This window comes from Cherax quadricarinatus, chromosome 8, assembly GCF_038502225.1.
Source record: "Cherax quadricarinatus isolate ZL_2023a chromosome 8, ASM3850222v1, whole genome shotgun sequence".
NCBI classification, from domain to species: domain Eukaryota; kingdom Metazoa; phylum Arthropoda; class Malacostraca; order Decapoda; family Parastacidae; genus Cherax; species Cherax quadricarinatus.
Genome location: NC_091299.1, coordinates 3,358,205 through 3,381,462, shown reverse-complemented (window position 1 = coordinate 3,381,462; position 23,258 = coordinate 3,358,205). Strand labels below are relative to the sequence as shown.

At 41.6% G+C, this 23,258-nt stretch overlaps 1 protein-coding gene across 6 annotated transcripts in view; it reads right to left on the bottom strand.

The window, feature by feature from the left end:
- The window catches only part of LOC128685179 (serine/threonine-protein kinase WNK3), a 638,681-nt gene that overhangs the window by 386,412 nt on the left and 229,011 nt on the right, over positions 1 to 23,258 (bottom strand). Inside the window, exon 1 of one of the 6 annotated variants that reach the window (XM_070082759.1) lies at positions 7,907 to 8,299. The exons of the other annotated variants lie outside the window; for them this stretch is intronic. Within the exon in view, the coding sequence (XP_069938860.1) occupies positions 7,907 to 8,091 (185 nt within the window). The 5' untranslated portion in view covers positions 8,092 to 8,299. Of the gene's footprint in view, positions 1 to 7,906; positions 8,300 to 23,258 lie in introns of those variants that run through there. 6 annotated transcript variants of the gene reach the window in all.

Genomic DNA, 23,258 nt, shown 5'->3' with positions numbered 1-23,258 from the left:
AAGAATATAACGTAATTTTTAAGATCTTGTTCTTTTACACATTTAAGAAGAGTTACGTCTTCGTTAATTTTTCAAAAAAAAAAAAAAAGGTGTTATTAATTTAGTTTAAAACTCATAAACGTTTGAGGAAGAGTGAAATAATGCTATCTATAATTACTTAGCCCTTAAGTCAATTAGTGAAAAATTATATAACAAAATAATGCTAATTTTTTGCTATTATTTTCAATTTATAACAGTTGAAAATTATCACTGTAGACTCTGTTTTTACTAGCTAATGGATAACTCTGTTGATATCTGCTGGCAGGAGCTGCCACTAAAGTGTCGTAACTACTGGATGATGAAAAGTAAAGTGAAAGATCACTCGAACAGAACACGGCAAAATGTAAAAAAAAAAAAAAAAAAAGTTTATTTCGGCCTCAGTCTGATCTGTTGAAGAGGGTCTCTGACCGAGGCCTAAATATATAGATACCGTTATCCTGTTTCATTGTTTTGTCCAAGTGGTTTCTCACTTTTCTGTATGTATTTTCCGAGTGTGTCTCACAAATACAAATTTCATTATAATATTGATATCACTCGTACAAGATGACACGAAGCTGCCGGCTGCGTTTGTCTTCCATGAGACCGTCGGCACTGTACCTTCACCTGATCATGAACATTATGTACTTCGCTCAAGCTCGATTTTTTGGTAGTTGTTTTCCGTCATTCTTCATGTTAGACATCTGAGTATTCAGTTAAACTGCGATGCTTTGTGAATATATTTTATTAGCTATCACCTCATGGCCACATTTTTCAAAATGTCTTTGTAAAACATTATTATTATAATCAAGGGGGAAGCGCTAAACCCGGAGGATTATACAGCGCCTGGGGGGGGGGATGTGGAAGGCATTCAGGCTTAATTCGGGGAACTGGAGCACAGATCCAATTCCCTAAATCAAGAGCCCCTCACCAACATCAAGGAACCTTCCTTGAGGGGTTTGTAAAACAGCTCCTGGCGAGACCACATCCCTTCTCCCCCTTCTCACAAAGTAAATCCCTACCACCATGCTTGAAGGGAGGGGTGAGGGGAGGGGAGAAGTTGCCGCCATGCAGGAAAAAGTTAGGGAGGGTCGGGAGGATAATTGGGGGGGGGGAGATGGAAGGACTGAGGGGTAGTTGTGCCGCCATGCAGGAAGAGGGAAAAGGGGCAGGCGGAGGAGTGCTGCCATGTAGAAAGAAGAAAGAAAGGAGGTGCGGGAGGATACCGCCATGCAGAGGGGAAGGGAGACACGGGTTGGAGATCCCGCCGTTGGAGGGAAGGGAGAATTGGGGGGTTGCAGCCATGGAGAGGGGGAGGATTGGGGGGTTGCAGCCATGGAGAGGAGGGGGACGGGGTTGTGCCGCCATGCAGGGAGGGGTGGGGCAGGGGGATGCCGCCGCCATGCACGACCTCGGTATTGATCGGACTTCTCCACTGGCTGGGAGGAAGGAACCCTCCGTCGGGGCGAGCCTCTACCCCTCTCCGTCTACCTCTGGGCAGCCACAACGCCCACCTCCACCTCGTTATCCCTAATTGAGAGTTGGTCCCCTGGAAACTGTCGGTCCCTCCTCCCCCAGGCCCACAATGGACGCCCCATCCCGGCATCCACCCAACTGTTGAACACTGTGCAAGGTTTTTGTGCAGGTTGACAGCTGTAAGGTCTCGCTAGTGACCAGGGTAATCCAGGTCACCCCGCCCGGGTGCTGAACACTCGGGAAGTTGTTAGCGCAGGTTCGCGACTGCCAAGCTCTTCACGCCTCGCTAGCGAGCAAGGTAATCCAGGTCACCCTGCCTGCCCGGGTGTTGAAACTTGTAAGTAAACCATCGTTGGCTTCATACGGTAATTCCAGCACTAGACACATTAATACTCTTACCCCTCCCTTACCATACACTCCTACCCCCCCTTCCAGCTTCCCTCCCCCCCTCACAGCACACAATATGACAGGTTACTTTAGATATGCCAGGAAGCCACACATAGATTTGTATTAGCAAGAAAAGAGAACTGCAACGATGCAAAAGCTAAGAGTGAAAAGACATGAAAAAAATATAGAAAAGGGGCCAACAGCAGACAACATGATGCAGAAATAATTGCTGAAAGATCCAAGGAAGGTGTCCCCATATCTACTAAACTTAACCCTATACAGGGTATAGCATAGATTTCTAAAGCAGTTAAATGGCAGAGGTGAAAATATGAAGCCAATCAGAAAAGGCATTCATAGTTATCAAATGAAAACTAACCTCAATTTATGCAATGAAAAGGCAAACTGGTACCTATCAATTTGAACTTTCCACCAGGTAAGAAACACCAACTATGAAAATTCAGAGGCACTGGGATGTTGAAGAGATTCAACATCCCAACCTTCCAAGTATGATATAACTGTGTTGAAAGTTTGAAGCTGATCAGAAAAAGCTGATCATCTTGCAGTTCACCTTTACTGGAACTTCATACTTAATCACACGAAGCGTTCTCAAACTATAAATAAAAACTTTGGTGAAAGAAAAGAATACTGTTTTCGAGTACATGTGCCGGGTCTGAAATAAAGCCACTCCAAACTATGATATTCAACGACTCAATAAAATCACGATACTTAAAAATGTCAATAAATGCAGATATTTAATAATTCTCATTTTTTTTTCATAATTACAGTCAAATAAGAAAGCTATTCTTTTAAGAAACTGGAATTTGCATACCACCTATGAGGTTGCAGGCACGACAGGTGAGGCTGGGGAGAAAAATTTTGCAAACCGGCACCTACATAGTATTACAACCTAAAACTTCCACTATAATACACCAGCGTTAAAGGTTTGAAGCCGACCAAATGTGCCATTCACAAATTATCGCAAAAAAAGAAACGTCTGAACTCATATTCTCTCCAATAGAACTGGCAAACTAGCACCTACGTAGCCCTCCGGTTTTTGCATGGGAATTAATCTGTTTAATAAAATTGAAAAAATATAACTTGTACGGCTCAAATCCAACGAGAATCTTACGTTAAGCAGCGCCAACCTACCTAAAGGTTTGAATCCAATTAGAATGCGTAGTTTTTAATTAATGCTCAGAATCCAATTGCTCCAAACTAATTATGCTAGAAAATTTAAAATTTACAAAACTTAAACTTAATGGATGCCGTCCTGTCCATAAGATATATCCTTCAAAAATTGAAACAGGTCAGAAAAGGCATTCTTAAGTTATTTCAAAGAAAAAAACAATATATACAACACACTTACTGTCTGTTTACAACCAATAAAACATTTAAATTATTGGTAAAATCTCTAAGATATGGAAAAGTACTTTGGAGAGAAGGCTAGAGATACAGATAATGGAAGGTACTTTAGGGTCTGGTCCCATAATGTATTGGAGCGAGAGATATGGGAAAATTTAAAACAGACTCGGTCAAAAACGGGAGCAACGAGCACAATGGAAGAACACTATAAATCTCAAAGGACATAGAATTTATTTTTAACCTACCAGCAGATATAAGAAATATTGTTGGAACAAGCGAAGTTTTGAAAAGGAAACTGGATCACTATCTCCGCGGCATGTCAGATCAACCAGGCTGTATACCTGGAGAGAGTTTCGGGGGTCAACGCCCCCGCGGCCCGGTCTGTGACCAGGTATAAGGGCTGGCTTAGTCAACCAGGTAGAGCTGGCCCCTGTGATATACCTGTGACGGGTTTCGCAGTCTGGCCATGGACTAGACTTCTCTGGTGCTTGCCTGGTCAACCGGGCTGTTGCTTTTGGTAGCCTGGTTGATCTGGCACTTGACACAGTTTCCTCATGAAGACTTCTACACTTGTCCCAGCAGTATTTTTTATATCTTCTAATAGTATCTTGAACAGTCTAGGCCCCCATGGATGTTGATGCAGTGTTCTCTTATTGTCCACATGGCACAATAAGAGAATACTGCTTTTCAATGGGTTTATTTTACACTTCGTACCCTATCTCTCAGCATATCACTAAAACTACGAATATAAATCGTATATCTTCAGCATCATTTACAAACCTCGCTAACCAAGTAACTTCTTTCAGAAACAAGAACAAGATTCATTTAGGACATTATACACAACGTACTTTAGGACCATTTTGGAGAACCCAGCATCAGCGTGAAGCCCGCGCTAGTTCGAGTGTGTAAAGAAACTAGAGAAGATCCAAAGGTTTGAAATAAGACTGATATCGGAACCCAGGGAAATGAACTACGAGAAGAAACTTGTGGAACTTAATACAATAACAGAAGAGAGGACAACCAGAAAATAATCATATACAAAATCGAGGATTTAATTCGACGGAGGAGGAGTTTGGGGACACAGATGGCAGCTAATACACACGAACACATGGAAGAATTTTTCTCAGTTTAAAGGTGATGAATAAGTGTAATGCACTAAATAAAGAGACTGTGGAAGGATACATTACACACAGTTCCAAATGAGGATATGATCGGACCCTGGAGACCATAAATAAGTAAAGCCTGCTGATAAAATTTAAGAGGCGCGACAAAGAGCTATGAATCAACCCCTGAAGACACAATTAGGTAAGCACACTAGATGGCGCCACTTGGCTTTGGAGAAACAAAAAAAAAACTTAAGCCTGGAATTATGACGTTTATACCACACCAACTGTTCTGTAGCCTACATAAGTGTGCTCAAGAATATAACAATTAATTTCTTCAACAAATGCAATACAAAATTTAGAACTAATCAGCAATGGTATTTGTCAGAAAAAATGGAAAAAATCTCTCCAAGGCAAGTCTTAGTTAAAATAAAATCAGTGTTGACAAAGTGTAAACAAATAGGAGCAAAAAGGGCATTGTATCTAACATATGCGAAGACATTACTGGAAGAGTTTTGTTATTTTATGATCAATAGAACAAAATAATTAGCTCGTTATTTTCGAACAAAGTAATTAGCTCATTATTTTCGAACAAAATAGCTAGCTCGTTATTTTAGAAGGTATAGATTTTGCGCCGAGGGTTGAGTTCACTGGGCAGTGCTTCTCCTGTGAGTAAACATATTGCTTTAAGACACTACATTACAGCCTAAATAGCTGACTCCTCATTAGCCGTTTCAAAATTCAGTTATCGTTTTATAATGAATTTCCTCTACACACAAGTGCCACATATACATGTAACCTAAAAGAATCCTGGTCACCACTGTCTCTACTTTTCCATTTCCACCTTTCTTACCGTAAATCTTATTTACATTTTCCTTGTAGTGAGCTCCAATGTTTTCCCATACTTCTACTCTAAGAACTTGACAGTGTTCTCCCTGGCATCATAAACTTAAGTGTTCTTGACATGATAAACTTGACAGTATTCTTCATGCCATGTTGAATTTGAGTGTTTTCCCCTGATATCTAGGACTCTCAAGCTACGTTGCTAAGTACTAAAGCAGCTCCAGATTCACATTCTACTGTAAGATCCGAAACACTCAACCCTATGTCAACTGTTAGGGGTACTGGAGATTATATTTGCTTTGGACCTGTCTGAGACTAGGCCTTCTAAGTTGTAAAGGAAATATTACAGGATTAAGCACTATTAACTTCTTTGTACTGGACTGATGAAGCTACTGTGTGGCGAAACGTTTCCTCAATACACACACCCATGTGTTCCACATGTGTCAAATTTATCAACTATTAACTAAATTTCACAGGACGGTAGAACCTCTCTGGACGGTTGCTGTCTACCAAACTACTACCTAAGATCAAATAACTTAACACGGTCCAACAAGCTTATCAGTGTCCCGGAGACCGGCCGTGGGCCAGGCTCGTCTGGTGCTTGCCTGTTAACCAGGCTGTTGCTGCTGGAGGCCCGCTGCTCCACATATCCATCACAGTCTGGCTGATCCTTCACTTGGTGAAGATACTTGTCCAGTCTCCTCTTGAAGGCTTCTACACTTGTACCAGCCATGTTTCTGGTATCTTCTGGTAAGATGCTGAAAAATCTGGGACCACGAATGTTGACACAGTGTTCCCTTATTGTGCCCACCCCTGCTCCTGACTGGGTTTATTTTGCACTTCCATATCTCTCACTCCAGTATGTTATGACAGTGTGCAGATTTGGGACCAGGCCCTCGGTACTTTCCAGGTATATATTATCATGTATCTCTCTCTCCTCCGCCCTGGTGAGTACATGTTCAAGACTTAAGCGATCCCAGTGACGAAGGAATTATACCAAGCTTTCTTGAAAACAATAGAACAATATCACTATCAATACCAAATTAATTAATGTTTGTTAATTAACTGCACTTCAAATAAGTTTAGTGAAGGTAATTTAAGACGGAGCGTTAAGTGGCATCAGTGAGCAGAGTAAATAATGTTGTTAAGAGTAGCATAATGAGTGGAAGTAATTATGTTGTTGTAAGAGAAAGGATGAAGAGATTAAGTGTGGTATGAGAGAGGCGCAGTGCCAATACTTAACCTGACCGTCTGGCCCTTGCTGTTACAATGCACCACATGGCCCGCCACCACCTCCGCATCTCCCTCCCCCACCTCACCACCATCTGGCCCACCACCCCCTTTGGCCACCCCCACACTCACCACTACCTGTGGCTCCATCCTTCCTACCACCACCACCATCTGGCCCACTACCCCTCCTCGGCTACCACAGGGAAATGGTATAGTCGCTACTACCACCACCTGCTGTCACCACCTTTGGCATGTGTGGCACCTTGGCTCACCACCCGCACCCTCTGCACCCTCTACCCACTCGTGTTGGCATCCTTTCCAACACTACCACTCCACACCTTCCGTCGTGTGTTGTGATACCGTTATTATAAACGCTGCTACATCAGCTTAAACTGTCAATCATGTCACGAAAACCGCATTTTCCGTTCCCACTGCAACTATAAATTTTGCTATTATCATTGAAACTACTACTAGATATTGTTAGGATACAACAACAAACTTCACACTACTTCACCTGCCACAAACCCAAGACGAGGAACTAGGCTAAGGGCACAAGAAAGCAGAAGCTATGAACTAGTTCATCCTAGGCAGGTCCAGCCCACACCCAACTAATCTCACTGGTGTGTCTAACCTATTTTTAAAGTTTAAGGAGAGTATTTCCATCAATGAGACTATCTGGCAGTGTATTCCATTCATCTACAACATTATCAAACCACTGACTCAAGAAATCGTAATGACACGATTGCAAATAAACCATACCCCCGGCCGGGATTGAACCCGCGGTCATAGAGTCTCAAAACTCCAGCCCGTCGCGTTAGCCACTAGACCAGCTAGCCACAATAAGATTCATCCAACTAGGTATATTTCTACACCATAGGAAGGTTAGCACAGGTACCACTGTGACCACAAATGCAAACCACTGATTTTCAGTATTTCCAAATCTGAATTTGTCCAAGTTGAATCCAGTATTGAGAGTTCATTAATACATATATTTTCAACACCTTATTAAATATGTACAAACTTTAATCATGTCCCCATTAATTCTTCACCCGTCTAGTGTAAGTTTAGTGCTCTTAGCTTATCTTCATGGGAAGCAGTGTTGATACACCAGACTCTCATCCTTCTCTATGTTTTCCAGCACATCTATGTATATTTAAGATGGAAAACAATACTGCGTCGGAATGCATCTTGCGAGCCTACAACTGCAAAATGATATTTTTAGCTATGAATAACTTAATATCCAAAAGACATAATTATACCAATAAGATTGGATAAAGGCTGATTGTGACCAATGCAATGCAATCATTTTTACCGCTATTCACACGATGAGCTACGGAAGCACAGTAAACAGCTTTGGGGGTAAAAAAGTAAAAATAGCAAATATTAAAAAAACTAATAATAAGGGGAACATGAAAGATGTCAGGGAGAATACCATTGATGTGAAGTGAGGAAGGCGAGCACATGCTGGCACGAAGCTGAACAAAACTTACCACAGATCCTTAGTGTTTACCAAGCCGAGGAAAAAAGAAAGAACGTCTTTGTCGGGGTAAGCATTGCTATAGTTTTCACTGCACACAGTGCAAGTCTGGTTGGCACCCCACGCCGCCTCACCCTCCTCCTCACACGATTTATCAGTCCCTCCAGGTGTCATTTTCCCACACTGGTTGTGAGGCATCTCTCTTATCCTAGTTCTACAACAGCAACAGCTAGAGGTTTGGATGCCAGGATCATGGAGAAGTGCCACCTTCAGTGCTCAGGTATACTTTATTTAAGTGCCACAAGACATTCAAGCACTAAGTTAATGACTGATTTTCACACACAAATATTTTTTCCTTCTCACCGTGGCACTAGTGCTAGTCCCCACCGTGGCACCAGTGCTTGTCTCACCTTAGCAAAAGTACCTGTATCACCGTGGCACCAGTGATTGTCTAACAGTGGCACCAGTGCCTCAGTGGCACCAGTATTCCTTCCACTGTGGCACTAGTGTTCCTTCCACCGTGGCACTACTGTCTCACCGTGGCACCAGTGTTTCTTCCACCGTGGCACGCTATTACATAACGGTGCGGCTTACCCATAAACAGAATTCTTCCAATCTTGCACACATTCCCACAAACCACTATATTTCACCGTCACTGTGGCAAGTCTTGGGACGATCTACGATATTTCACCCTGTCATCTACAAGTCACATTAAGAGATCCTGTCAGGTCACTAGGTACACACTGCTTGATTCGGATTGAATGGAGCGTGAGAGAGGTTAGCCCGTTAGAGATAGCTCTTGGGCCCTCCCGAGGCCGTGTGCGGAGCCTGAGACTGCCGCTGCCAGTGTGACGGAGCACGGCAGGAGCTGTAAGCCAACACAAGGGCAAACCTCACATTATTTTAAGTGTGAGCACAACGGTGGGCAGAAAGTGGGGCCGTTTTGCTTGTGTGTTAGCATGGCTCTTGGCTCTCACTGAGATATAAACCTAGGTTTTTCAACACGCCATGGTAAATGGGCACGCCCCTGTCCTCACACTCCGCGAATATCTGTATAAATGAGTTCAAGGCTAAGACTAGCGATACTGGGAGACTTTGATAAGAAGTGTCCTAATTGGCTAAGCTTGAGCATAGGGCGAGAGCGAAAGCCGGGGATGGCGGACCATGGCGTCATCACGATAACTGTTCTTCCTCCAAGAGGTCCCTGATGACCTCTCAATATTATAAAAAAAAAATATCGATACAACCACGATATGCAGCTACTCTATTCTATATAAGTTACATAGTGGGAACACTCGCAGTGTGTAGTACTCTATTCCATATAGACATAACTGGGTCACCACAGGCCGGCTGAGTATAAACAGACTCGAGGAACTTCCTCTTGAAGACAGCGAGGGTCTGTCGGTAATTCTACTTACATTTGAAAAGAGGCTGTTGAGAATTATTAGACTTTACGTTTATCGAGTTATATGTTAGGTATACTTGCTGTAACCCAGCTTTTCATTGGCAGTATTTTTCACTGTCTGCCGAGCCTTTTGTTCTCGAAAAGAGTAACTTCAAAGTGCAGATCTGCAACCAGTACATCCAATAATCTCCAGGTATATATGAATTATGGTACATTTTTCCTAGCCTGCATTCCAAAAGTAACAATTTACGAGACATTCTTAATAATTTAGGTGTTTACATAGATACAGACTGTGAAAATTTGCAGTACAGTTTTGATATGCAGTTTTGCTTGCCTTCAATGGGGCTGTTAGAGTACAGCAGTATTCCGGTCTAGAGAGTGCAAGTGCCTTAAAAAGTATTATCATCACGGCCTTTCTCATTTGTAGGTTCTTGTTATCCAGTCTATTATTTTCCTTGCTGTTGTGATATACCTTTGATATACCTTTGAAGAGTTTCGAGACTTTCACTACTCTCGCAGCCCAGCCATGGGCCAGGCTCGTCTGGTACTTGCCTGGTCAACCAGGCTGTTGCTGCTGGAAGCCCGATGCCCCATACATCCATTGTCAGTAGTACTGTGTACAGGTATATTCAGTTAAAACCGTTACTGTGAGTCACTGCCTCCCTAGCTATGACGTCACGAGTTCCCTCTCCTTTTGGACCACCTTGCCCCAGGGCGGTGGTCAGTCAGAGAGTACAGTTGAAGGCGATCGCAGACTACAAGGTCAGGCTCTGGGTTCTCCTCAAGACTCTCACATTATACGCCTTCTAGAACATCCTACGTGTGTATTCTTTCACCTACATCCCTTGGCGAACCCCTACGACACCATCGCAGCCTGGTTGATCTGGCACCTGGTGAAGATACTTGTCCAGTTTCCTCTTGGAGGCTTCTACACTTGTTCCAGCCTTGTTTCTGATATCTTCTGGTAAGATGCTGAATATGCAAAACAACCACTGTGAAAAAAATAGTGAAATTCCAAGAGTTTCGTGACTTCTCACATTATCAAGGAACTATAAAAACAAAACATCAAAGGAAGGCATATAAAGGGTCAAGACTATACCTCACCACCACATCCCACAACAAAGCAACACCTCATACACGCGTGACAGCACCCAACTTTGTGAAACACCCCTAATACTCTACCCAATAATTAAGATTTATTGTTTAATGTAACATTAAATTCTTCCCAAACTTTATTAATTATAAATGAATTCAATTTACATAAACCAAAGGAAATATTCATATTATTTTAAAACTGCTTTTTATGAAACACGATTCAATTATATTTCGGTCGACCATGGATTTGCTTGATGCAACTTTCTCAACTTTTTGAAAATTAATTGGATGGTTAAAATCTCTCACATGAATAAATAGGGCATTAGAATCTTGTCCAATTCTAATGCTATATTTGTTTTAATCTTAGTTCGAGATTTTTACCAGTTTGACCGTAATAAACTTTATCGCAAATTTCACAAGGAATCTTATAGACACATCCGTCAGCATTTTGGGGGAAATTCTTCATCAAAAGTTTTTTTTTACTGTATCAAGATTTTTAAATACAACTTTGATATTAAAAGTCTTAAGAAGAGAAGGCTTATCAACCAAGTTTTCATGGTAAGGGACAACCAACATATTTTTAGTTGAATAAGGTTGGTTGTCCCTTTTTGGATTGAAATTTTTTTTCTCTTATACGTTTAAAGATATATTTTTTTCATTTATGTTAATGTAAAAATTAATAATTTTGTACCAAAAGAACCTTAGAAAACTTACTTAACCTTATTATAACAAGCACAATTTAATTTAGCCTAATCCAACGAAATATATTTTAGACAAGTTTACAATTTGATAATAACCAAACACAATGAAATATATTTTTTTCGTTAGGGTCAGAATGGTTTTTGCAAAATTATTGCGTTACACAAATTTTCGCTTGCCTTATTCGGCAAGAAGAACATTGCTATTTAAGCCAAAACCGCAAGTTTTACCTATTCAGCACGACACACGCATACAAATATATATATATATATTATATATATATATATATATTATATATATATATATATATATATATATATATATATATATATATATATATATATATATATATATATATATATATAGATATATATATATATATATATATATATATGTCGTGCCGAATATGTAAAACTGGTCAATTAGGAGGAACTCATTTAAAATTAAGTCCTTTCTGAAATTTTCTTTTATACGTTTAAAGATATATTTTTTTCATTAATGTTAATGTAAATTTTTTTAATTTTGCACCAAAAGAATCTTAAAAAACTTAACTAACCTTATTATAATAAGAGCAATTTATTTTAGCCTAACCCAACTAAATATATTTTAGATTGTTTAGTATTAAATTACTGTAAACAAAACACAGTGAAATATATTTTTTTCGTTAGGTTCAGAATGATTTTGGCGAAATTAATGCATACACAAATTTTCGCTTGTCCTATACGGCAAAATGAACGTTGCTATTTAAGCCAAGATCGCAAGTTCTGCCTATTCGGCACTATATATATATATATATATATATATATATATATATATATATATATATATATATAATTAGTCATACCTAATCACCTAGATGAAGATATTTCCCTTGAAGTAATCTCTTTGGGAGGGTCTGCCACTTTTCGACACTTTAGAACTCTTCTTACCTACCGGCACTACAACGCTGCCCCTTGTGTGTCATTCTTATTTTGGGGAAGAGAAAGAAGTCAAAGGCGGCAAGATTGGGGAAGATAGGAGACGACTGCCATTTTGTTTTTGGCCAGAAAACACTGGACAGACATTGCTGTGTGTGTGCAGGGGCACTGTCACGGTGTATGAGAAAATCGTTGGACGCCCACGATGTAAAAATTTTGGTAAACTATCTGCACTGCTGGAACAAATACTTTGTGAACGAACCCCCCTTTGTAAAAAAAAAAGCATGCACTTGAAATTGCTATTGACTTGGCATGCCTTTTTTTGGTTTGGGTGAATTGGGATTTTTCCACCGTGAAAACTATTGCTTGGTCTTTGGGTCACAGCCATAGATCCAAGTTTTGAAAGAATATCTTGGTCATCGTCGACTTGTCTTCTGTGGTCCTGATAAACATCCAAGTGATGGTCTTCCTGGTGTTGAGTGGAGAAGCGAGGCACAAATTTCGCAGCCACTCACCTCGTGTTCAAATATTCAGTCAAAATACTTAAATTCTACCCACAAGACATTCCCACAGCCCTTGTAATGTCCAGGATACTCTGACCACCATCTTCCTTAATAACACTACCTTCCTTGTTCAATGTTGACGTCTGTTTTTGACGTTGACGAACGACCAGTTTGTTCATCATCCTCAACTGATGTTAATGATGATGAATCGAGAAAAACCATTCAAAACACTGTGACCGACCCATTGCTTCGTCCCCAATTACTTGCTGAACCATTTTGTATTTTCTAGCCGTTTACAGAACTACAGAGTTTCACGCACACATATGAGCGCATACACGCATGCACACACACGCACACACACACACACACACACAACCAACAGGGAATATACCAACAAGTGCTGGATGACATGCACACAACTGAGGTGAAGAAGCTGCTAAGTGACCCTGATATCTCAAAGGCAATGGGACCGGACATCTCCCCATGGGTCCTTAGAGAGGGAGCAGAAATGCTGTGTGCCCCATTAACCACAATCTTCAACACATCCCTTGAAACTGGGCAACTACCTGAGGTATGGAAGACAGCAAATATAGTTCCCATTTTTAAAAAAGGAGACAGAAAAGAGGCACTAAACTATAGACCTGTGTCACTGACGTGTATAGTATGCAAAGTCATGGAGAAGATTATTAGGAGGAGAGTGGTGGAGCACCTGGAGTGGAACAAAAGTATAAATGACAACAAGCATGGTTTCATGGAAGGCAAATCCTGTGTCACAAACCTTCTGGAGTTTTATGATAAAGTAACAGAAGTAAGAGATGAGAGAGAGGGTTGGGTTGATTGCGTCTTCTTGGACTGCAAGAAGGCCTTCGACACAGCTCCTCACAAGAGATTAGTGCAGAAACTAGAGGATCAGGCGCGTATAACGGGAAGGGCACTTCAATGGATCAGAGAATATCTGACAGGGAGGCAACAACGAGTCATGGTACGTGATGAGGTATCAGAGTGGGCACCTGTGACGAGCGGGGTCCTATAGGGGTCGGTCCTAGGACCAGTGCTTATTTTTGGTATATGTGAATGACATGATGGAAGGGATAGACTCAGAGGTGTCCCTGGTCGCAGAAGATGTGAAGTTAATGAGGAGAATTAAATCAGATGAGGATCAGGCAGGCCTTCAAAGTGATCTGGATAGGCTGGACACGTGGTCCAGCAACTGGCTTCTCGAATTCAACCCTGCCAAATGCAAAGTCATGAAGATCGGAGAAGGGCAAAGAAGACCGCAGACAGAGTATAGGCTAGGTGGCCAACGACTGCAAACCTCGCTCAAGGAGAAAGATCTTCGCGCGAGTATAACACCGAACTCGTGACTCAAGAAATCGTAATGACACGATTGCAAAAAAACCATACCCTCGGCCGGGATTGAACCCGCGGTCATAGAGTCTCAAAACTCCAGCCCGTCGCCTTAGCCACTAGACCAGCTAGCCACAATAAGATTCATCCAACTAGGTATATTTCTACACCATAGGAAGGTTAGCACAGGCACCACTGTGACCACAAATGCAAGTTTTTACAGACGAATCTCAAGCTAGTGTGGCCGTGACGAACTCTAGCTCAAGTCCCTTCACTGCCGTCAACATGACGGCATGAATCTTATTGTGGCTAGCTGGTCTAGTGGCTAACGCGACGGGCTGGAGTTTTGAGACTCTATGACCGCGGGTTCAATCCCGGCTTATTGTGGCTAGCTGGTCTAGTGGCTAACGCGACGGGCTGGAGTTTTGAGACTCTATGACCGCGGGTTCAATCCCGGCCGGGGGTATGGTTTTTTTTACCGAACTCGTCTCCGGAAGCACACATCAACCAGGTAACTACTGCAGCATATGGGCGCCTGGCAAACCTGAGATTAGCATTCCGATACCTAAGTAAGGAAATTTTCAAGACACTGTACACCATGTACGTCAGGCCCATACTGGAGTATTTAGCCCTGTTTGGAACCCACACTTGATCAAGCACGTCAAGAAATTAGAGAAAGTGCAAAGGTTTGCGACGAGGTTAGTTCCAGAGCTAAGGGAAATATCCTATGAGGAAAGGCTGAGGGAAATCGGCCTGACGACGATGAAGGACAGGAGGGATAGGGGAGACATGATAACGACATACAAAATACTGCGTGGAATAGACAGGGTGGACAGAGACAAGATGTTCCAGAGAGGGGACACAGAAACAAGGGGTTACTCTTGGAAGTTGAAGACTCAGATGAGCCACAGGGATGTTAGGAAGCATTTCTTCAGTCACAGAGTGGTCAGGAAGTGGAACAGTCTGGCGAGCGAAGTAGTGGAGGCAGGAGCCATACATAGCTTTAAGACGAGGTATGATAAAGCTCACTGAGCAGGGAGAGAGAGAGGATCTTGTAGCATTCAGTGAAGAGGCGGGGCCAGGAACTGAGTCTCGACCCCTGCAACTACAATTAGGTGAGTACAATTAGGCGAGTACACACACGCGCGCGCGCACACACACACACACACACACACACACACACACACACACACACACACAACAGGCCTAGTGTCTAATCGACATGTACCTAGGACGAAATGGTAACTAACACAGTTCTTTTAAATATAACATTCTGTTGCACAAAAAATGTCCGTGTAACCTTAATTGAACGACCGACCGGCATGAAACTCGAAACTTGCAAGTTACCTACCTGGAGGGTATTCCGGGGATCAACTTCCCCGCGGCCCGGTCCATGACCAGGCCTGGTTATACGCTACTTCACATAAGATTGTAATACTCTACGCCGCCGCCATCTCTGACCCAGGAAACCTGCGAAAATTCGAATACGGGAACTTCAAAGTAGCACCTCTATTTCCGTGTTTCTTTTTTTTTCCAATTTTTAACATGCCTTTTAGGAGAGGTTGGCCTGTCATACAAACAGTATTGGTTGACCTTGTCAGAGTAATAGATTAGATTCCCATACCGAGCAGGAAGACAAGCTTAAAACGTTACAGCATATTAATAACACACGGGGAAGAAGCGCCAACATTTCGCTACACCACGCTTGTTTACACTACACCTTGAAAATTATCTAATGAAGAAAGAACGCAAAACAACGGATTAAAGCTGGTAAACTCGGATTTAGAAAGGATATAGTAAAGCACTGGTTTTGCAATGGAGGTATATACGAGTGGAACAAAGTGCCAAGTATCGTCATTGAAGCGAATACCTCGAGTACCTTTAAAAATAGGTTAAGACAGATACCCTTACCTGTTTTGAGAGTTCTATTCTTATAGCCCAGCCCGAGAACAGGCTTTCCTAGTGGCTGAATGTTCAACCAGGTTGTTGGAATCGAGGCGCGCAAATTATCAGTGTCTTACCAGAAGATATCAGAAACACGGCTGGAACAAGTGTTGAAGCCTTCAAGAGGAAACTAGACAAGTATCTTCACCAGGTGCCAGATCAACCAGACTGTGATGGATATGTGGGGCAGCAGGCCTCCAGCAGCAACAGCCTGGTTGACCAGGCGAGCACCAGACGAGCTTGCCCATGGCCGGGCTCAGAGAGTAGATATACTCTCGAAATTCAAAGGTATTCAAAGGTATCAAAGGTATAGTACCAAGGAGGTTTTTTTGCTTATTTTGCAGTCCACAAAGGATGATACAAAACTATGAAGGTGAAGAAACAAAAAAAATCAAGTTATATACCTTGAAATACTGAAGTTTTTACTTTCACATTTCGAGGGACTGTGAATTGTTGTGTCCGGTACTAGTAGCTCACCTGTCTAATACTTGTATTAAATGCTCTGAGGATCACCTCCCCAGACTAGTCTCTAAACACGCCCTAGCTGTATAGCCCTTGTGGCTTAGCGCTTCTTTTTGATTATAATAATAATCTAAACACGCCTCTAAGTTGAAGATGAAATATTACAGGAACAAAAACTATCAAGAAATACAATTAAATATTAAGGTATGATGAATAAATAAGAGATTTGAGGATTTACTTGTCATCATGCATTCTTACGAGACAAAAAAAATATCAGCAACATTGCCAGAGCAAAACATTTAACAGGCTTCCATTTCACACTCGTACTTCTCTGAACAATTTTGATTCTGCTGGGTGAACGATACCTTGGGTGTACCCCAATGTCATGAATTCGTCCTGTACCTGTGATCGATTTCGGGAGTTCTACCGCAACCTAGCCTGGGCGGACTTCCCTAGTGACCACTTCATCAACCAGTAAGATAATGGTGAACACTGCCCGCAGGTCCATATTTAACCCACAACCAAGCTAATCCAGTACTTCAACGCAGAAACTGGATTAATTTCCTTTTGAAAACTACTGTCTTTGTGTATTATTGCGTCTCGTGAACTCGGGTATTAGTGTGTCTGGGCAACCCTTGTGTTAATGTCTTCCTTTCTTTTAATCGATTTAACTATCCAAAAACTAATATTATCCATTAATTCGTTTATTCCTTGCATGCTTCTACAACGTAGGCTTGCTGTACTAATTTTTTACAAAAAAAAAAAAAAACATCAGCCGGAGAGCTGATCTAGGATGTGGGCCACAGTCAGGTTGGTTAAGCAGCCAAACGAAGTGAGGCCTATGGAAGGGCTGCGAGAGAACTCCTGTATTAATGTCCATCTCGTAGTTTACAACACAACACTTGGGCCAGACTTTTGCAAGGCTCAAGATAAATGTGGTCACACTTGAGAGAATTCCCTGGCGAGCTCCGCGAATGTTCCCGCTAGTTAGCCACTCAAAAATAATGTAGTGGGTGTTTGAACTCCCAAATTGTCTCTTATCTTCAAAGTGGTTTATAGTAGGAACTTCTAATGCTAAAATTAGTCTGTAAGAAGAGCGCTTCCTGAGCAAAATCTGATAAAGAAAGGATATAGCAGAGACCGAGAAAAGGAAAGGATAAAGCAGGGACAAAGGCAAGGGAAGGAAAAAAGTAGACAGACACGGATAAAGCAGGGACTAGAGAAGGATAAAGTAATGGTACATACCAGGGAAGGATAAAGTAGGGATATAGACCAGGAAAGGATAAAACAAGGTCACAGACAAGTATAAACCAGGAAAATATGATTCAAATTCGTAGAGTTCTTAATTCGTATTAATCTTATTACTATGAAGAGATTTGAACATTTGTATTTAAGTAGAAAATGTAGATGGATGAAAAAATGGAGATAAAAAGACAAAAAGAGAAGCGAAATTGATTGACGATTATATATATATATATATATATATATATATATATATATATATATATATATATATATATATATATATATATATATATATATATATATATATATCGTCAATCAATATATATATATATATATATATATATATATATATATATATATATATATATATATATATATATATATATATATATATATAATGTTTCTGATCTCTGATAAGTGGCACTACAAAAACTCGCTCCACGGTGCAACGCTAAATTGATATTCAATGAAAATATGCCGACACACGATGCACTATGACACAAGACGGATAAAAGGATATCTGTGTCAAAAGGATTCGATGCCCTTTGTTGGTGAAATTGGTACCTGAGAGACAGAGGATCAGGACAATGTATCAATGGGTTCCTAGAGAACAAGCAAAACACTGAACTGTTGGCTACATGTGGTCAACAGCTACATATAGACAAGTGGCTGACAAGTTGTGAAGCAAAGTGACGCGTGTGATAGGTCTTGCATGTGTGAAGGTTCGTCTCTACTAATAAACGGAAAAATGTTAACTACAAGCAGGAAGAGAAATATTGTAAGTGACACGCATACTTGCGGTATATCTATGATCGATTTTCTGTGTTCTAATATCACAGGCCCTGTAAACTGGTTGATCAACCAGGCCGTTACTGCCTGCAACCGTGAGAGTCTGGGCCACTAGGTGTGCGAAACGTAAAAACATTTCTTTACATCCCTGCCTATATCACAGTAAAATTAGATACCTATAGATTAACCAACTGTTTTGGTCGAATTCAGGAAAAAGAACGCTATACGAATGTGATAGAAACTCCAGGCCTACTGGAAGTCATTTCCTGGACAAAATACCAGTATGTTAGAAACTCCAGTGGCACTGGAAGTATTCATGTGTTGAGTAAGAGCTATCAGCACACTGCTCGTGTGCCTGATGTACTCCAGTCTTCTAATAAGGGTCTTAAGTAACACCTTCACATTCCGCATGTCCAGCGAGAATGCAACACGCAAGCCAGTCATTTATGTCATTTCCTTACTGGCGGTTAACTATGCCGAACTACAGGTTAATTTAGGTTAACCTAGTGTACGAAATAATTTTCTAGTTGCTTAGATCAGGCAGAAATCAACAATTTACGTGTGATTTACCAGCCACAGCTTTCCAGGATTGTTCTAGCGTCGTAGCTCTGCACGAGGCCTGGCAGGCCTCTTCAAACAGACTTGCTCTTAATGGCCTGTTAACCCACATAGCCATCCCAGCCTGGTTGATGTGGCACACTGTAATACTTGCGAAAATAACTGTTCTTTTTGCAGGACAAATTGAATGAGAGATGAGGGTGGTGAGAACAGGTGAAGCAGAAGATGGTGCACACAGGTGGTGTGTGCAGAGAACTTAACCACGACCTAGTGTGCCATGTCTGGCGGAAGCGTCAGAGGTGGCAGACTATGCCATAAGAGTGATGGTGCCAAGTCGGTCACCCACACGGCTGCGAATACCATTACGTGAATACTATTTACACACATAATGATGTTCTCGACCTTCACCCTGGAGCTACAACTGTTGCATATACAATGTCTACAGTTATTACACCTGTACTCGCCTCTCACAATCCTCCCCTCCCAACAATACATACACACCACGGACGCAGAATTGTTTCAAAAGCTACACGAGTTAACGCAAATCAGAGGCAAGACTAAGAGACAGTGTTTGATTAGTGGCCCCTCTCTCACACACCTTCCTTCCAACACCCCTCACCCTCCTGTCACCTCTTTCCAAGTTTCTTCTACCACTAGCAATTAAAAAAGATGTGGATTTACAAGAAATGTTAAGAAAACACCAGTCATGCTGGAAGTCTTATCCTGGGCAAAATTCGTTTAAGGAAAATCTAGTCCTTTCGGAAGTACTGTACTATATTGTTATGTAAAAGGTATAAGTGCAGTGTTTTGTGTCTATTGGCGAAAAAAAATATAAATTGTCGTTAAGATATCCGAAAGGTTATCAACTTCTTAGGATACACTACTATGGAGCGATCCTTTTTGTAAATGAGGTATACAACGTAGCTGGATAGGCCAGCGAATGCTTAAGGTGGGAGGTTGGAGTGGTGAAAGTACTTACTTGGGTAATAACAGTCAGAATCTTTTGATTTTTATACTGAAATTTCAGAAGGGCATAAAGATCAGATCCTAGAAATTCCATGAAGATTGCCTTTTTTTTTTATCACGGCCTCATATATGACACGTTTACATTAAACATGGATTACCAAACGTGTTTTGGGTGACTTTACTAGATCAAGTGAAGCACAACTGGTATTACTGCAAAAGCATGAGTAAGTCATAACATTGTATCATCCTCTCAAAAATATTCTGAAGCTTTTGTTGCTTTTTCCCTAAAAAAATAAAGAGTAATGTCCTACTATTGTCTTTGCAATAACATTAAATTGGCTTCACTTGATCCTGTACTCTCACTTAAAACACTTTTGGTAATCCTAATTTTGCGTAAACGTCTTATAAGTGTCGCCATAACAAAAAAAAAAATTAATGCATTCTTTATGAAAATTCTGGGATATGATCCTCATGACCTTCTGAACTTTCAATACAAAAATCAAACGTTACTTGAATATTATTATCCAAGTTGGTAGTTTCCCCCAACCCTACCCCAACCCCCACAAGAGTCTCATTATATGACAGACTCGTGTCATTATATGACAGACTCGTGTCATTATATGACAGACTCGTGTCATTATATGACAGACTCGTGTCATTATATGACAGACTCGTGTCATTATATGACAGACTCGTGCCATTATATGACAGACTCGTGTCATTATATGACAGACTCGTGTCATTATATGACAGACTCGTGCCATTATATGACAGACTCGTGCCATTATATGACAGACTCGTGCCATTATATGACAGACTCGTGTCAGGAGGCACTGTTGTTTCCTGACTAATAAACCACAGCCACTGCTAAAAAAAAAAAAAATCCATTTTCTCTGGTCCCTCGAGAGGTAATCTGATATTCACAAGGAGCACTCATGGTTACCCGTTCTACCCTGCATCACCAGGCAAAACGAAGCTTAACTGGCACACCCAGCCACGCACACCATGCCAAACACGCACCCAGCACACACACACACACACACACACACACACACATGGACACGGACAGGTAAACACAGGCACAGACAAAACAAAAGCGTTAAATCAGAGTGGATCATTTAATGGAAGGAGTGGCGCATTCCGCTAATTGCCAGACAGACGCAATACCTAACTACATTCAACCTAACACAGACACGTAAGAACATAGTGAGACGATGCATGGACAGCAGCACACAACAGAAGAACACTGCACTCACAACAGTAGCTGATCACTGCACGGGCAGCAGCAGCTGATTATTATTATAATCAAAAAGAAGCGCTAAGCCACAAGGGCTATACAGCGCTGCAGCAGCAGCTGAACACTGCATGAACAGCAGTTGTTGAACATTGCAGACAAGACATACACGCATATATGAAGATAATCACAAAGCAACAGACGTGCGCGCGCACGCACACACTCATGCACGCACGCATGCACGCGCGCGCACACACACCCACACACAAACACACAATTGGAAGTTGAAGACACAAATGAGTCAGAGAGATAGTAGGAAGTATTTCTTCAGTCATAGAGTTGTAAGGCAGTGGAATAGCCTAGAAAATGACGTAGTGGAGGCAGGAACCATACACAGTTTTAAGACGAGGTTTGATAAAGCTCATGGAGCGGGGAGAGAGAGGGCCTAGTAGCAACCGGTGAAGAGGCGGGGCCAGGAGCTAGGACTCGACCCCTGCAACCACAAATAGGTGAGCAAATAGGTGAGTACACACAATTATAACATATAAAATACTAAGAGCAATTGACAGAATGTTTCACGATGACACAGCAACAAGGGGTCACAACTGGAAGTTGAAAACTCAGATGAGTCACAGGGCTGTTAGGAAGTACTTCTTCAGTCACAGAGTTGTTAGGAAGTGCAACAGTCTGGAGAGTGATGTTTTGGAGGCAGGCTCCATACATAGCTTTAAAAAGAGGCATGATAAAGCTCATGTAGCAGGGAGAGAGTGGACCTAGTAGCGACCAGTGAAGAGACGGGGCAAACAGCTATGAATCGACCCCTGCAACCACAATTAGGTGAGTACAGTTGCACGAAAACAAGTGGTCAAGGCCACATGAACACTGACCAACAGCATCATAATGACGTAGTCGATGAGACTGGTGAAAGAGAGACCAGGCCAGTGGAGTAACTGATTTGTACAATGTTTCACCTAACATTTGGTTTTGTCTTATGTTGGGTGAAACGTTGTACGAATAAAGGACTCCATCGTATTATGTCCTTTTTACCAGAGTCCGCTATTTTGTTATTGTCTTCCCCACTGACACGTTGTATTTATTGGGATAATGTTACACTCTGCGTAGAGCTATGTCAAATCATACGAATAAACTGAAAAAACACACCAGCTCTGGAATAAATATATTTAAATGAATTTAATTAACAGTCCAGTAGCCCAAACTTCTCACATTATAAACATTTTCGAAAGAGTGATGAGACGGCAGATTACAAATTTCATAGGCCAGCACAACCCGGACCAGGATGGTTTTAGAGCAGGACGATTATGCCGGTCACAGCTGCTGAACCATTATGACAGAATTACGGAGACGTTGGAAGACGACCAAAACACAGATGTGATCTACACAGATTTTGCAAAGGCGTTTGACAAACGCGATCATGGAGTGATAGCGCACATAAGGGTCATGGGCATTACAGGGAAGGTAGGCAGATGAATTTTCGGGTTCCTAACACACAGAACACAAAAAGTAGTAGTAAACAGAAGCAAGATCCAGCATCAGCAAGGTCAAAAGCTCAGTGCACCAAGACACTGTCCTGGCACCTCTGTTGTTTCTCATCCTCATAGCAGACATAGATAAAAACACCCGGCACACTTTTGTATCATCATTTGCAGATGACACTAAAATAAGCATGAAAGCCACTACGGTAGAGGACACTGAAAAATTACAGGAAGACAAAAGCAGGGTTTTCCAGTGGGCAGTGGAGAACAATATGACATTCAGTGGTGATAAGTTCCAGCTGCTTAGGTATGGAAAGAATGAAGAACTCAAAAGGAACACTATATACAAAACTCAAGAGGGTCACCAAATAGAACGAAAGGAACACGTAAAAGACCTGGGAATAATTATGTCAGCTGACCTTTCTTTTAAAGACCATAAGACAAAGATCACGACAGCCAGGAAGACGGGGTGGGTATTGAGAACTTTCAAAACAAAGGAAATAATGCCGTTGGTGACACTCTTCAAATCGCTAGTGTTCCCTCATTTAGAATATTGCTGGGTGCTGACGGCCCCGTTCAAAGCAGGAGAAATAGCAGAGCAGGAACAAATGCAGAGATCGTTTACGGCTCACATTGAACCAGTAAAGCACCTAAATTACTGGGAACGCCTTCAAGTCTTGAACGGAGTGGAGAAAAGACATGATCCCT